The sequence below is a fragment of the Colletotrichum higginsianum genome, chromosome 9 (genome assembly GCF_001672515.1).
Source record: "Colletotrichum higginsianum IMI 349063 chromosome 9, whole genome shotgun sequence".
NCBI lineage: Eukaryota > Fungi > Ascomycota > Sordariomycetes > Glomerellales > Glomerellaceae > Colletotrichum > Colletotrichum higginsianum.
The window spans coordinates 230,177-242,891 of NC_030961.1; the positions used below are offsets into that span (position 1 = coordinate 230,177).

Consider the following 12,715-nt stretch of genomic DNA (forward strand, 5'->3'; position numbering starts at 1 on the left):
CGGCGGTGGTGGTGATGCACCGGGGGTAGCTTGGTCGAGTAAGGAAGGTCGAACACTGACTGAGTCTTCCAGAGGAGAGGAACTTTTTGGAAGCACGACTATGTGCGGCTGCGGCGTTTGCAGAACCGAGCTTGCCAATCAAAAGACGCCGGCGCTGGTTCTTTTGTATCGTCGCCCATGCCCCCGTCATCGCGAAGGCTTCTGTTGGTGGTGTACAGCGCGCGTGCACACACACACACACACACACATACACACACACACACATACACACACACACACACGCTCGCAGGATGAGCGCAGGTAGTGGACTCATTCTCACTGTCGAATTGAGTTTGCGTCAGGGCGTTGGCCAACATCAACGGGTCTCCGAAAGTATCGTCAATCAACCTAATCTCTCCCCCCTCCCCATGAATGTTGGTGGCGGATAGCGGGGGGGGATATGCTTTGGTGTGGGCATGGCAAGTGACCGCCCCCCCGCCTGACCGTCTTTGTGTTTCTTCTTCATCCCGGGGATCGTCCTGGACTCTCTCTCTCTCTCTCTCTCTGGTCTAAGCACTGGCCTTTCGCTGTCTCGTGCGAGGGTGTCACCATCCGTTCGTGTGCGCTCCTCCGCTGACATGGCGTGGTGGAATGGGGCCGCCGCGGAGGAGTCGTCTTCGGCTCCATTTCCCTTGTGGGCGAACCCGGGGGGAGCCTAGACAAGCACACGATAAGATGGCACGATGATGAGCTAGCAGGGGTTTGCGACCATCGGGCGACGGCAGCTGGCCAAAGACACACGGCCTCTGGGAGAGAAACGGCAGCTCAGTAGAAGACGCACCGAAGAAGCCTCGACATGGTTGATGTAAGTAGCTAGGTAGGTACCCTACTTACTCACTCCATGGAAGGACTGCTCACTACTTGCTACGTTACGTTCCAGATGCGCAAAAGGACGGGCGGATGGTTGAATGTCTATCCAACAAACTCTCAGTCATTGGCTTGCATTGGACAGGATGGTTGAACGGTTGACACACGACGAATCAACCCCCTTCCTCGGCCCTTTACGACAGAGTACGATGCATACGATGTACTACTTTCGGCTGGTGTCCATTGGGTGATGCGCTAATTAAGTCAACATCCCGCTTGGCAGTCTGCTCGAAACGATCCAACACCCCCGAAAAAGACCCTGGATAGTTGCGTCCCGTCCCTCCTCTCTCTCTCTCTGTCTCCCCCCTCCCTCTTGAGTCTCTTCCAAGACTCACAAGCTTTCCAAGCCCTCCCGCCCAAGACCATCACGACATGGCCCCCAGACGCCCAAGACGTCCAAGACGTGCCATCCGAGAAGGACAAGAAATGTCAAGAGATCTGCTCCGAGAGCTTGTCGTTACGCCAAGCCTGGCCTGCGCACACCATCTCGCCCGCGCGCGCGCGAAGGGAGGGGGGGGAACTCGGGAGGCGACGACAATCGCCGGCAACGTGCGTCCGAGGCAACGGAACATGAAGGCATCCAACGATAGCATTGCGTCTTTCAGCGGCAGGGCGTTCGTCGGTGTCCCCTCGCCCTGCTGATTTCTAGGGGCTCGTCCGTTCGCAACATCGTTAAGGAGTGGAGTGAGTCAGTGAGTGAACCCTGGCCGCGCGTTCCAACCCCCACCGCCGGCCCCATGTCTCTTTGGATCCCTCTCCTTTCCCCTCTCCCCTCCCCCTCTTATCGGCCTCCAACTCCAACTCCAAGAGGGAAGATGGAAACATGTCCGTGGATTTGCGGATGAACCGGCCACTCACCGGGCCAGGTTCCTTCTCCTTCCACCCAGAGTCGTATCATAAGTCATCTATCTGGCTAACCGCAAGGTGGCAAGTTCCCGCTCACTCGCCCCCCCCGGGTGAAGAGGGATGATGAGGGATGAATGCATGAATCTACTTTGAGAGGAACTTTTTGACAGCCACAATCCATGCCCGCTCCCTCCTAGGCCCGCGTCTCCTGGTATCGGCAGCTTATTAGATGGGTCAAGCGCTGGCCAGATTGCTGCTATCCACCCGCACAATGGGATTGCGGGAGGATTCGTGCTGCTCGCTCGCTCGCTCGCCCGCTCTGTCTTGGGCAGTGAGTCGTTCTCCATACGCCGGGCAGCCGATAGAGACTCGGCGAACTCTCGATCTCGAGAGTCCAGAGCCATTCGAACCGGGCGGAACTCCTTCGAGGGCGCTACAGTCTCAATACTTTTCCGACAAGAGATGCCGTCCGTGGCAATGTCTGTCTCTCTGTCCTGCGGCACTGGGATCATGGCCAGCCGACCCCAACCCCAACCCCATTCCAACCCAACTCAACTCAACCCTACCCAGCCATCTCTCGCCCGCCCGTCGTACGAGAGCCTAGGTGCTCGTCGTGGGATGTCCTCGTCAAACCCCGGCCGGGGCGGGTCTTCTCCAGGTTGCCTCTTTTCGGCAGGTCATATCCGGACGCTGCAATTGGTGCGCGCGTACAATGCTGCTCGCGTGTCGTCGCATCCTGGGTGCCATCGTGGCGTGATAGCCTTAACTCTCACTCTCACTCCTACTTTCACTCTCACTCTCACTCTCACTTTTACCTCTCAATCACCCACCAGCCATGTGTGTGATCATCTGAAAAAAGAAGCTCCCGTATTTGACACGAGCCCATCAAAGATAGTTCCTTGGCGTTGCGAGCTCTAAGATTCTAATGACTCGCCCCCAACGACTCGGTTCGGGCGCGTCGCTACTCTACTCTTCCCCGGGAATCCTCTCCGTGAGGGAGCTCCAAGCGTTCCCATCTTTCTTTTCTCTCGTGTGTTGACATTTGACTCTGTACAGGCTACGTGATAGAGGCTCAAAACGAAGCTTCGTCCAAGACGCGGGATGGCGCACATCGCTGCAGACGCCACGCTCGGCTCGTTCGCGGGCGTCTGGGTTCCCAACTGAGTTCCTACTGAGGTCCTACTGAAGTACTCCATACTTGGCAACGCCAATCCTCCGTCTAGGCACAGCTTGCCGTCTTGGTAAAAAGTCTTGGGGGTCTAGGGGGAGGAGAGAGAGAGAGGCCATCGCAGCTGAAGAGAGAGGCCGAGGGTTTTGCCCCCCCCTTCCCCCTTATCTTTGCCGCCTCGATCGAGCGATGCGGCACCGCCGTATCATCGCGTTCTGGGACTCCCTGGCCGGTGCCCTCCTTGGCTTGCAGCGACAAGTCGGCTGGGAACTTTCCAGGCCTCGACCTCTTGGCATCGGACGCATGGCCCAAAGGGGATGTTACGCCGCTTCATTGCTTTGCAGAGATGGTTGACGAGCAACGCCTCCTCTCCCCCTCTCCGCTGCGACCCGAGTCCTGTCCGGTTGTCAACGATGACTTCCATTTACAGAAACAAGTTGTATCGTCCCAAAGCGAGATCGATATCCGTCAGTACCCTACCGTGGGCTTCACGACGATCAGATCGTCATGCCTCTAGACGTGTTTCTTGCCCGACGACCACCATCGCGTGAGCTCACGACCCCCTCGTCTGTCCTGTCTCGAGTGTGAAGATAGCGATCCTTCGGCTTCATCTCAACTAAGAAGGTGTTTGTGGTCAGACCAATTGAAAGCAGATGAACATTGACTTCTGAGTTGGTCTTGCGGGACAAGGGTCTGCCTGTGTCCAGGTCCCAAGGTTCTGGTACCGAGGCCAGACCTTCGCGGACCACGGAAGAGAGTTGAGAGGCGTCCATCTCCGTGATCAGCATTCCGAGAACAGGCGATCGTGTGTTTGATTCGTGTGGTGTCGCCTCCCGCCTGTGTAGTCCTTGCGTCTCAGTGAACTTGACCCGGACTGAGCGAGCCATCTATCCAGTCTTAGGCATCCATCACCTCACCTACGTTGTTGTTCGCGATCCTCCAGGTGCGGCCTGTGACGAATAGACTTAGTGGTGTCATTGAGCACGCCATGCCTGTTGCCTCTTGTGCTGGGACTTCCGACGGGCGTATCAAAGTGTCGGTCATTTCCTAATCGCCCGCAGCTTGCCACCAGATCATGATGCTTGCGGTCCACCTGCGGCACAGGAGGCCTACCTACAACAAGATATGCAGGGACTTTTTGCAACAAGTGACGCAGTCCGAGGGAACTATTGTTGATCGAGATGAGTTGGGTATTATCGTCACTGCTACAGATACAACCGAACCTACTTCATGAACACTCTAGTTGCCAAGGACTTGCTGACTGTCTGCCAAAAACCCCAATTGCAGCCAGGCCTTCTGGACATCACCGAACCACGTCCGACGTGATGTGTCATGTCCGCACATTCCCGGGTGAACGGGAGAAGGAGGGGGGTCCCTCATGACGAATCTGACTTCATGGAGCGGAGGATCGAGTGCACCCCGGCAAATTCCAGTTCCTGAAGAGTCTCGTCCCAAAGCCGTTTCCCGCTGGCCTTTCCTTCTGGTGTGTACACAAACGTGGCGAATCTGTGCGACTTTCCGTTAGTATCGCTTCTCCAACAACTCGTTCCGAAAGAGCGCTCTTACGGATGGATATTCCAATCCATGAGGAAGCTGCCGTGAGTCTCGTCTCCCCGGACCACAGCGGCATCAAGGTACGTCGAAGCTCCCTCCTCGAGACTTCTCCCGGTCATGGCTTTGGCTACTCCGAAGACGGCCCTCAGTCCGCCGCCCAGATGCCGATGAAGCCCCGATCCTTTGCACAAGCCCGGGTCAACTAGATTGACGACGACGTCCTCCTTACGGACGTACTCGACGATATCGCCGATGACGAGCTGGCCCAGGAGCTTGGATGTCTGGTATCGATCGGTGAGGTCAAAGTTCGTCTCGTCGTCCAACGCCGCTATTAACGGCACCTTGTCGTGCTCCGGGAACTTGGCACTGAAGGTGGCGCCCGAGTTGACAATGGTCAACCGGCCGGGCCTCCCAGCGGTTTTCTCTTCCTTCAACAGAGGCAGGAGTAGGACGGAAAGGAGGACGGTGGACAGATAGTTGACCTGGACCATCTCCTCGTGGCCCTCGGGCGAGAGGTTGAAGCTTTCCCTCACGATTCCGGCGTTCAGTATGGCGACGTCGATCCGTGATAGCGTTGAGCACCGGTCCGCGAACGCCTGGATCGACTTGTACGACATCATGTCCAGGGCCCAGACCTCGATGGCGGCGGCGGGGTGTTTCTCTCCGAGGGCCTTGGCCGCAGCCTTCCCGCTTTCCATGGACCGTACGGCGATGATGAGGCGAGACAGGCCGTGTTCCAGCAGCTGGCCTGCGCACGTCAGGCCCAGACCGACGTTGGCCCCGGTGATGATGGCTGTCTGTCCCGCGAGGGAGAGATCTTTTGGCGGCGTGCGGGCCGTGGCGCAGAACTGGGATGTGACGAAGAGCCTCCCCGCCCCCATGGTGAGAGGAGCCAGGTCGATGGAGCTTGTCATTACGAACGGTCGATGAGGATATGGCCCTGAATGCTGATGAAGAATTGCTGAATGTCTTGATGTTGATGTCGATGATGTCGGTGTTTGCTACGATACGGTGGGATTCGGTATTGAAAGCCACGGTCGACTCGCTGTCTGCTTTTATATAGCTCCAGAGGCGCCGGAAGTCACAGCGTCCTATATTTCACAATGGATGATGGCATCGCCGAGCCTATCGCCGGCTCGGCTGTGCCCAGGCAGCGATGCCTCGTGGACGACGACGACGACGACGACGACGACGACATTGCTGACCCAACTAGCTAGTTATTGTGAACAGAAATACATTCCACAGAAACATAAATCAATATCAATTTCTTGAGAAAGGAAAAGACCTAGCCCCTGGACGGGGCACACACTGTTGTAACTATATAAGAAGCTTCTAGATGGTCTGAACCGGGAGCTCCGCCGGCGCGTGTGGCTGGCTTCGCGGGGCCGATTCTCTCGGCGCCAAGTTCGTCACAGTCAGTTGTCTCACGAGCATCACGTGTGTTGGGCGATGGGCGGTTAGAAGAACGTCAGCACTAGGCCGGAAGAAGGCAACAGTCGACCCTTGGCGAACGTGTGTCTCTGAGACCTCTTCCCCCCCTCTCCCCTCTTGATCGACTGCGCCGCCCACCAGAAACACCGCAGCTTGGCTGACCCGACATTCCGGCTCTCTCTTCAACATCTTGCCCGCTCTCGAGCTGTCACTCTTCCTCCTCTAGATTGCTTTCCACTTTGGGCAAACGGTGTGTACTGCTGCTGCATCTCCCATCTGCTCTCGACGGCGTCGCACTGTCGATTCAGTCCGATCCAACCTATCCCAAGGGTCTAACGCGGCTCGAACGTGTCCCACCACCCAGCCTGTTCGCTTCGTCCCTGACGCAAATCTCGCCCTCTGTTGGCTCTCTCGGAAAGCCCTAGAGAGGAGGAGACGGTATCGGTCCTCGGCATTCTCGTTCCCCGCTGGTTGCTTGTAGTTGGTTAACTCCGCTGTGTCCGATACGACGATGGGTAACCAGAAGCGCTCTAGTATGCCTCCCTCGAACCCGGTAGAGCGCGAGAAGGAGAGAGAGAGAGAGAAAGAGAGAGGGGAATAAAGAAAGAAACCCGGGTCTAACGTTGTGTGACTGTCGCAGAAACCACGGGCTTCGCCTTTGTCATGACCGACACGTCCGGGAGACCCAACTCGGAGGACCGGAAGCTCATCCGCAGCCATGTCATGCGAGGCAAAAATACGCGAGCGTCTCGCGCCGCTCCGAAGCGTGCGGCGGCTCCGTGGGCCGCATATGACATTGACACGGCCGGGTCTGTTCAGGAGACGGAGTCACCCGAGGCGCTGCCAATCCCCGTTGGTCGACCGGGTTCCGAGGTGGCACTCAGGTACAACGACAACAAGCGGGCATCCCAGCGGGAAGTGTTGCATGCGTCCAACGACCTGGACATGTTTCGGTTTGCCGAAGACGTGGACGACATCTCCCGGTCCATGCTGTTTGAATGTGAGTGAGATTTCCCAAACCACCTGTTGCGTCCACTACAGACAGGCACACTCAACCCTGCCCCCGTGTTCCCAACAGACTACGGGTTCATCAAGGAGACCATGTACCCGATCGAGTGGTGTCTGAGCTTCGACGCCAGCAAGACGCCGTGGTTCTACTGGCTCCTCTCCGACGCCGCCTTTCTGAACTCCATGCTCTTCACCGTCGGCCTGTTGCACGACTCAGTCGAGGGCAAGACGAGCAAGAGGACCAACTTCCACGTGTGGAGGACGCTGAAGCTCCTGAACAAGCACATCACGGACAAGGACCTGGCGCTGGCAGACTCCACCATCGCGACGGTCGTCTCCATGTGCATGGTGTCCGAGATCTTTGGGGACAGGGACGGCGCCACGGCCCACGTCAGGGGTCTGCGCCGGATCGTCGAGCTGCGAGGCGGCATCGAGAGCTTTGGGCACAACCTGCAGCTGCAGGTCAAGATTTGCCGGTGAGTGACAAGACAGCCTTCACTCAGCCTTGTGTTAGCTTAGGGCTAGGGTTCGGCCCAGAGAGCTGATGTCGAGTAGCGTGGACATCGGCTGGAGTCTATGTACAGGGGAGAAGCCGCTTTACTACAGAGACGGCATCGATTGGGGGTCGTCCTTGGGCCGCAAACTCGGTGACTTGCCCGCCGGCTTCCAACGCAGCCGAGATCGGTGCCGCATCCGCCTCCTCGCCGACTCGTTCGATCCTCGGCTGGGAAACGTCTTCCAGGACCTCCACGACTTCTCCCTCCTGGCCAACTACCTCGCGGAGACGGGCCAAAAGATCGAACCGCACGTGTTCCAGAACCTGATGACCTCCGTCCAGTATCGTCTGCTCTACCTGGAGCCGGCCACGAGGGCTGGCGTGGCCGACATGTTCCGCCTCGGCATGAGCAGCTACATCACGACCCTGTTCCTCAAGGTCCACGGGGCCAAGATCCCGCTGGCGGCCTTGACCAGCCAGCTCCGGTCCGTCTGCCGGCAGTTTGAAGTCGCCGACGCGTCGACCGCCGCCGTCAGGCTCCTTGTTGCCTGGACCCTCGTCACCGGCGCCATATCCGTCTTCGACGGCAACGAAGACGACGACGCGTGGCTGATACCCAAGCTCGCGTCCCTGCGCGACTCCCTGGGCGCGACGTGGCCGGAAGCCGAGGCGAGGCTGGGAGAGGTCATGTGGGTGGAACTCGCCCACAGCTCACAAGGTGTCAAGGTGTTTGAGAAGCTGGTGTTGCACGTCGCCAAAGTGCCGCCTACCAAGGCGTCCCCGCGGAGCAGATGGCGGCTGGACAGTCCGGCCTCATCACATCAAGGAAGGTTTTCATCAACCCAAGATGTCGTTGGTGCGGTTGTTGTTTAAAACCGGGCTCTCGGCAAACTTGGTCTCAAATATCAAGACACCATATTCCACCTCGGTCAACATGCGTACCTCATCCATCATCGTCTATGGCCTCCTCAGCCCGGGTACTGCGGCCACCATCTTGTACCTGCAGCAGCATCCCGGAGGACGTATTCGACGGCGTCTCTGCTCGGTCTCATATGGTGATTCCGGCATTGCCGTGCACAGCGCCATCGAAGGCCTCCGTTTCCGCAAATGTCGACGGCGTCGCCTCCTTCGAGATGCGCGGCCGCGCCGGTTGTGCCTCGGGGGGGGCACGGCGGGGTGAGTGATCTTCGTAGGGGCCCTCGAAACTCTCCCTACCCCGCTGTAGGCCCAGAGCACATCAGGGGGTGAGTTCCCCTTGGGGTCTGTTTGTCTTCAGGAGTTGCAAGGGACCGAGGACGAGTTCAAGACTAACTCGACTTAATCCGGCAGTGCGGCCCCCATGAGGTCGACTCGGGCTGGAGCGACTTGAGGAACGACGCAACCAAGGAGGATATATATACATACATATACATGGCTACCATCCGGTCAACAACGACGACGGGTTCAGCGGTCGGTGACACTGAAAAAAATGGGGCGAGCGGGCGGTGGGTGTCTACAGGTTTCTCTCCTTGGAAATAAAAGTCCCTGGAAGGGTGCTTGTTGTGAGGTTCTAGGGGCGGCTGCTCTCGAGTTCGCCCACTCGGCACATTTGTGATGCCAACCACAAACCATTATCAATGATCTGCGGTGAGGATATTGGGTAGACGGACCTCGGATCAAACATACATGTTCTTTCTTCGCTGCGACGGGGTATCTTCCACGGCTGTGTGCACTATAGCCTGGCTTGCCTTGTTTTGGTAAATTTCTCTTCTTAACAAACATACTCATCTTCGAAAGATTGGTCTCTTTTGGGCAACTCCTCAGCCTTCTTTTGACCCTATGTAGTCAACACTTGTCAAGGTAAGTATTATTCTGTACATCACTGGCGGTCTGGGGCGTCGTCGAGGAGACGTCGTGCAAAAGTCCTGCTTGACCGCATCTGGTGGTGAGGGTTATCTCAATCCATGGAAGCCACCATTGGCCCGCATGCAAAAGGGACAACTTTTTCTACCAGGCAAGATCCTGGTAAAATCGGCCATGGTCCTCACCGAAGGGATCCATCCAACGGTGTCAACGCCTCAGCCGACCAACAAACGAGGCCTGCGACAGTCTAGCGCTGACACTTGCCAGGCGATCCCTTTCTCGCAGAGCCTCATTGAGTGAGGGGGATAGGCCACTCAATCAAATCCAGTCTCACGTCAGCCAGCTCGCTTCTGGTTGACGGTGTTGCTCGGGTTCGCTACCCAATCGTTGTCGCCTATGAGAGCCCTTGCTGCAAGTCTGCATGTGAAGAAGCGAACCAGCCTTGAACCCAATGAGGGAGAGGGGGGGGGGTGGGGGAGGGCAGGCAAGCAGAGTTCATATAAGAAGTTGGCAAAGGAGTCTCTGAAAATCGTCAGTCTCGTACACTCACTCGCAAAATCCGTACAACCCGCCAAAGAGGATTTCGTACGAGTCGTCAGTTTCGTTCCACCGTACACAAGTTCATCAAGACGGTTACACGATGGTCGCACTAGAAGCCCCTGAAGAGTTCCGCTCCTCTCACCCCACGGCATCAACACAAGGCCAGCTGGCTTCGGACGCGCCACAACTGCAAGGCCTCGCCGAGAGACATCCCGAGCTTCTGATGTACACCCTCTCCGCCGAGGGCTACGAAGACGTCCGGTCCTTCTTCAGCGCGAGTATGGTGCAGCAGCCCCTGGCCGTCATCCGTCCCAGGACAGAAGCCGAAGTCTCGGCCGTCGTGCAGGAGGTGCGCGCCCAGGGGATCCCGTTCGGCATCAGGAGCGGCGGGCACGACTTGACCGCCGCCCAGGCGCAGGGGAGAGACGGGGTCATCGTCGACATGAGGGGCATGGACGGCGTCTCCGTCGCGGAGGACAGGAAGTCCGCCCGGGTCGGCGGCGGCATCCTGGGCATCAAGCTCTCGCGGTTCCTCCAGCAGCACGGCCTCCTCACGCCCCACGGCTGGTGTCCGACGGTGAGCATGGCCGGCTGGGCCCTCGGTGGCGGGTACGGCTACTCGAGCGCATTCTACGGGCTGGGCGTCGACCAGATCCTCGGCGCGCGCGTCGTGCTCGCGAACGGCGAGGCCGTCGACACGGACGACCACGCCGACCTGCTCTGGGCCCTGCGCGGCGCCGGCAACGGCAACTTCGGCATCGTGGTCGAGCTCCGGGTCAAGCTGTACCCCCAGACGGGCTTCCTGGCGGGCTTCCTCGGGTTCCCCAGCGAACAGGCCGGCGACGTGCTGGCCGGGTACGGCAAGTTCGAGAAGGAGGAGGAGGATGAGGTGCCGGTCAACTTCACAGGCGAGGTATCCCACATGACGCTGCCCGGCGTCGGGCCCGTCATCGCGTGGTTGTTTGCCTGGACGTCGGAGAACGAAGACCTCGACGGCGGGTGGGCGTTTCTGGACAAGATGAAAGGACTCGGGACACCGGTCCTCAACACGGTTGCTGCAGGTAGGGGGTCTTTTTTCTTCTTCTTCTTCTTCTTCTTCTTCTTCTTCTTCTTCTTCTCCCCCCCCCTGTTTCCCCTCTGTTGTTTTGGCTTGATACCCCGGATCACTTTGGAACACGCACGGGTTGGTATGGCAGTTTCAGTGTGGCTCATTTGGTGAACTCGCACGCAGTTGACGACTATACTTTCTTCAACACGATCCCCTCGCCGACCAACGTCCACTGGCGGCCTCGCCTGCGCACGTTTGAATGCTTCACGCCGGAGGTGGCCAGCGTCTTTGGGAAGCATCCGCCTCCGGCGCCGACGTGCGGGACCGTCATCCACAGCGCGCATGGCCGGGCGCTCGACGAGAACACGGGCGCCTGCTATCCCCTGCGCACGAGGCACCACATAGCGAACCCCTCGGCCGGCGTGGTCGACGCTACGGCGCAGGCGGCCGAGTTCGGCGAGTACAAGAGGTGGGCGGACGGGCTGGTGGACGACCTGTCGAGGCAGGGTCTCACGCTGCCTTACGGGCACCGCAATCTGGGTCCCGAAGAGGACATGGACTGGGTGGCCACGTACGGCGAGGAGACGTTGGCTAGGCTGAAGGAGGTCAAGGGAAAGTTTGATCCCGGCAACCTGTTCAAGACTGGGTACCCGCGGCTCGATCTACTCTGAATCTAGGGGGTTTGGGTTGAACCGAGACTGGCTTTGGACCGGGAGTGATGAATTTGTGTCCATGTCCGTAGCCCTGAATCACTCATGAAGAGCTGCAATATCCCGATCGACATCTTTTGGATTCACCGGGGCATGGCAGTTTTGTCTGTCACGATGGGAAACATTTGCATACGTGTGGTATATGAATGTCCAGAAAGTCGATTGAACCCTGAACATGGTCTTGGAAGGGGGGGGGGGGTATCGATCGGGTCGATTCGCGAGCGCTGGTAAGCTGGAACGGAACAGTTAACGAACTGGTAAAAGAGGAACACCGAAAGAAGTGTTGTGGTTGCAAAAACAAGGAAGAAGGAGGAAAGACAGAAAAGAAAGAAAGGCGAACGGCCATACGATCTCCAAACCAATTTGGGAAGAAGTCCAGCCGGATCAAGATGGCATTTCCTCGAGGGGGTTTTGGACGAGCAGAAGGCCGGGGGGGGATCGAGAACGTGATGCATGTCGGGATTTTCGTCAGCACCGCCCAAGATAAGCAATGCAAAGCAATCAACTGATCGATCAATCATGCGTGAAAGCTCCCGAATGACGATCCCGAGGTCCCAGCCTATCGGTAGTTGTGTCATTGGCTACCGGCGGCCGGCCATCGGTTGCTAGACGTACTGGTAATGTCCCGTTGTCGTGGCCCTTTGAGACGGTTCCCAGGGCGACGAGCGACCTCTTCGCTCACCATACATCTGATGAGGTTTCCGCCGAGGCGGCGACGATGTGCCGCTGCCTGACAAACGTGTGGTTTGTAGGCAGTGTGTAAGTAGAGGAGGAGGGTATTGGGGAACGATGGCGGCGAATTGTGTTTGCCTCGGGAAGAGACCCGGCCTGGGAAAATGGCCAAGGGGGAGACTGTTGTTTTGCGTCTCTCTCACTTTCTCAGCTGGATAAACAAGCCACTCCTCTCTCATCAGTGATTCACTGATGGAAATTGGGGGGTAACGGTATGACTGTGGGGAACAGTCTCAAGACGAACAACCGCGGGCCCATGATGGCACGGAGGATTTGCTCCGGGGACTACGCGGTACATAGGAGACGACACAACTTCCCCTCATGAGTGGAGGCGGTTTGACGCGTACTGTGCACAACAGCAGGAAGTCGGAGGACATGGGATTCTCAGAGATCGAGATCTGAAAAGCCCATCGGGGGTTTGGCGCCGTCCGCGG

The 12,715-nt window shown here is 58.0% G+C and overlaps 3 protein-coding genes across 3 annotated transcripts; 2 read left to right on the plus strand and 1 right to left on the minus strand.

The window, feature by feature from the left end:
• Positions 1 to 4,296: 4,296 nt before the first annotated feature.
• CH63R_12336 (Short-chain dehydrogenase) lies at positions 4,297 to 5,388 on the minus strand (the record flags this gene model as incomplete). Its single annotated transcript, XM_018307310.1, has 2 exons — positions 4,297 to 4,426; positions 4,487 to 5,388. 2 exons carry the CDS (start codon positions 5,386 to 5,388, stop codon positions 4,297 to 4,299), a joined length of 1,032 nt encoding a protein of 343 aa, XP_018151727.1.
• A 1,180-nt stretch (positions 5,389 to 6,568) lies between these two features.
• Positions 6,569 to 8,282, plus strand: CH63R_12337 (Citrate synthase; the record flags this gene model as incomplete). The annotated part of the gene is made up of 3 exons (XM_018307311.1): positions 6,569 to 6,905; positions 6,984 to 7,389; positions 7,469 to 8,282. The coding sequence occupies 3 exons, from the start codon at positions 6,569 to 6,571 to the stop codon at positions 8,280 to 8,282; spliced, it is 1,557 nt and encodes a 518-aa protein (XP_018151728.1).
• A 1,609-nt stretch (positions 8,283 to 9,891) lies between these two features.
• CH63R_12338 (FAD/FMN-containing dehydrogenase) lies at positions 9,892 to 11,510 on the plus strand (the record flags this gene model as incomplete). Its single annotated transcript, XM_018307312.1, has 2 exons — positions 9,892 to 10,852; positions 11,023 to 11,510. 2 exons carry the CDS (start codon positions 9,892 to 9,894, stop codon positions 11,508 to 11,510), a joined length of 1,449 nt encoding a protein of 482 aa, XP_018151729.1.
• Positions 11,511 to 12,715: the final 1,205 nt, after the last annotated feature.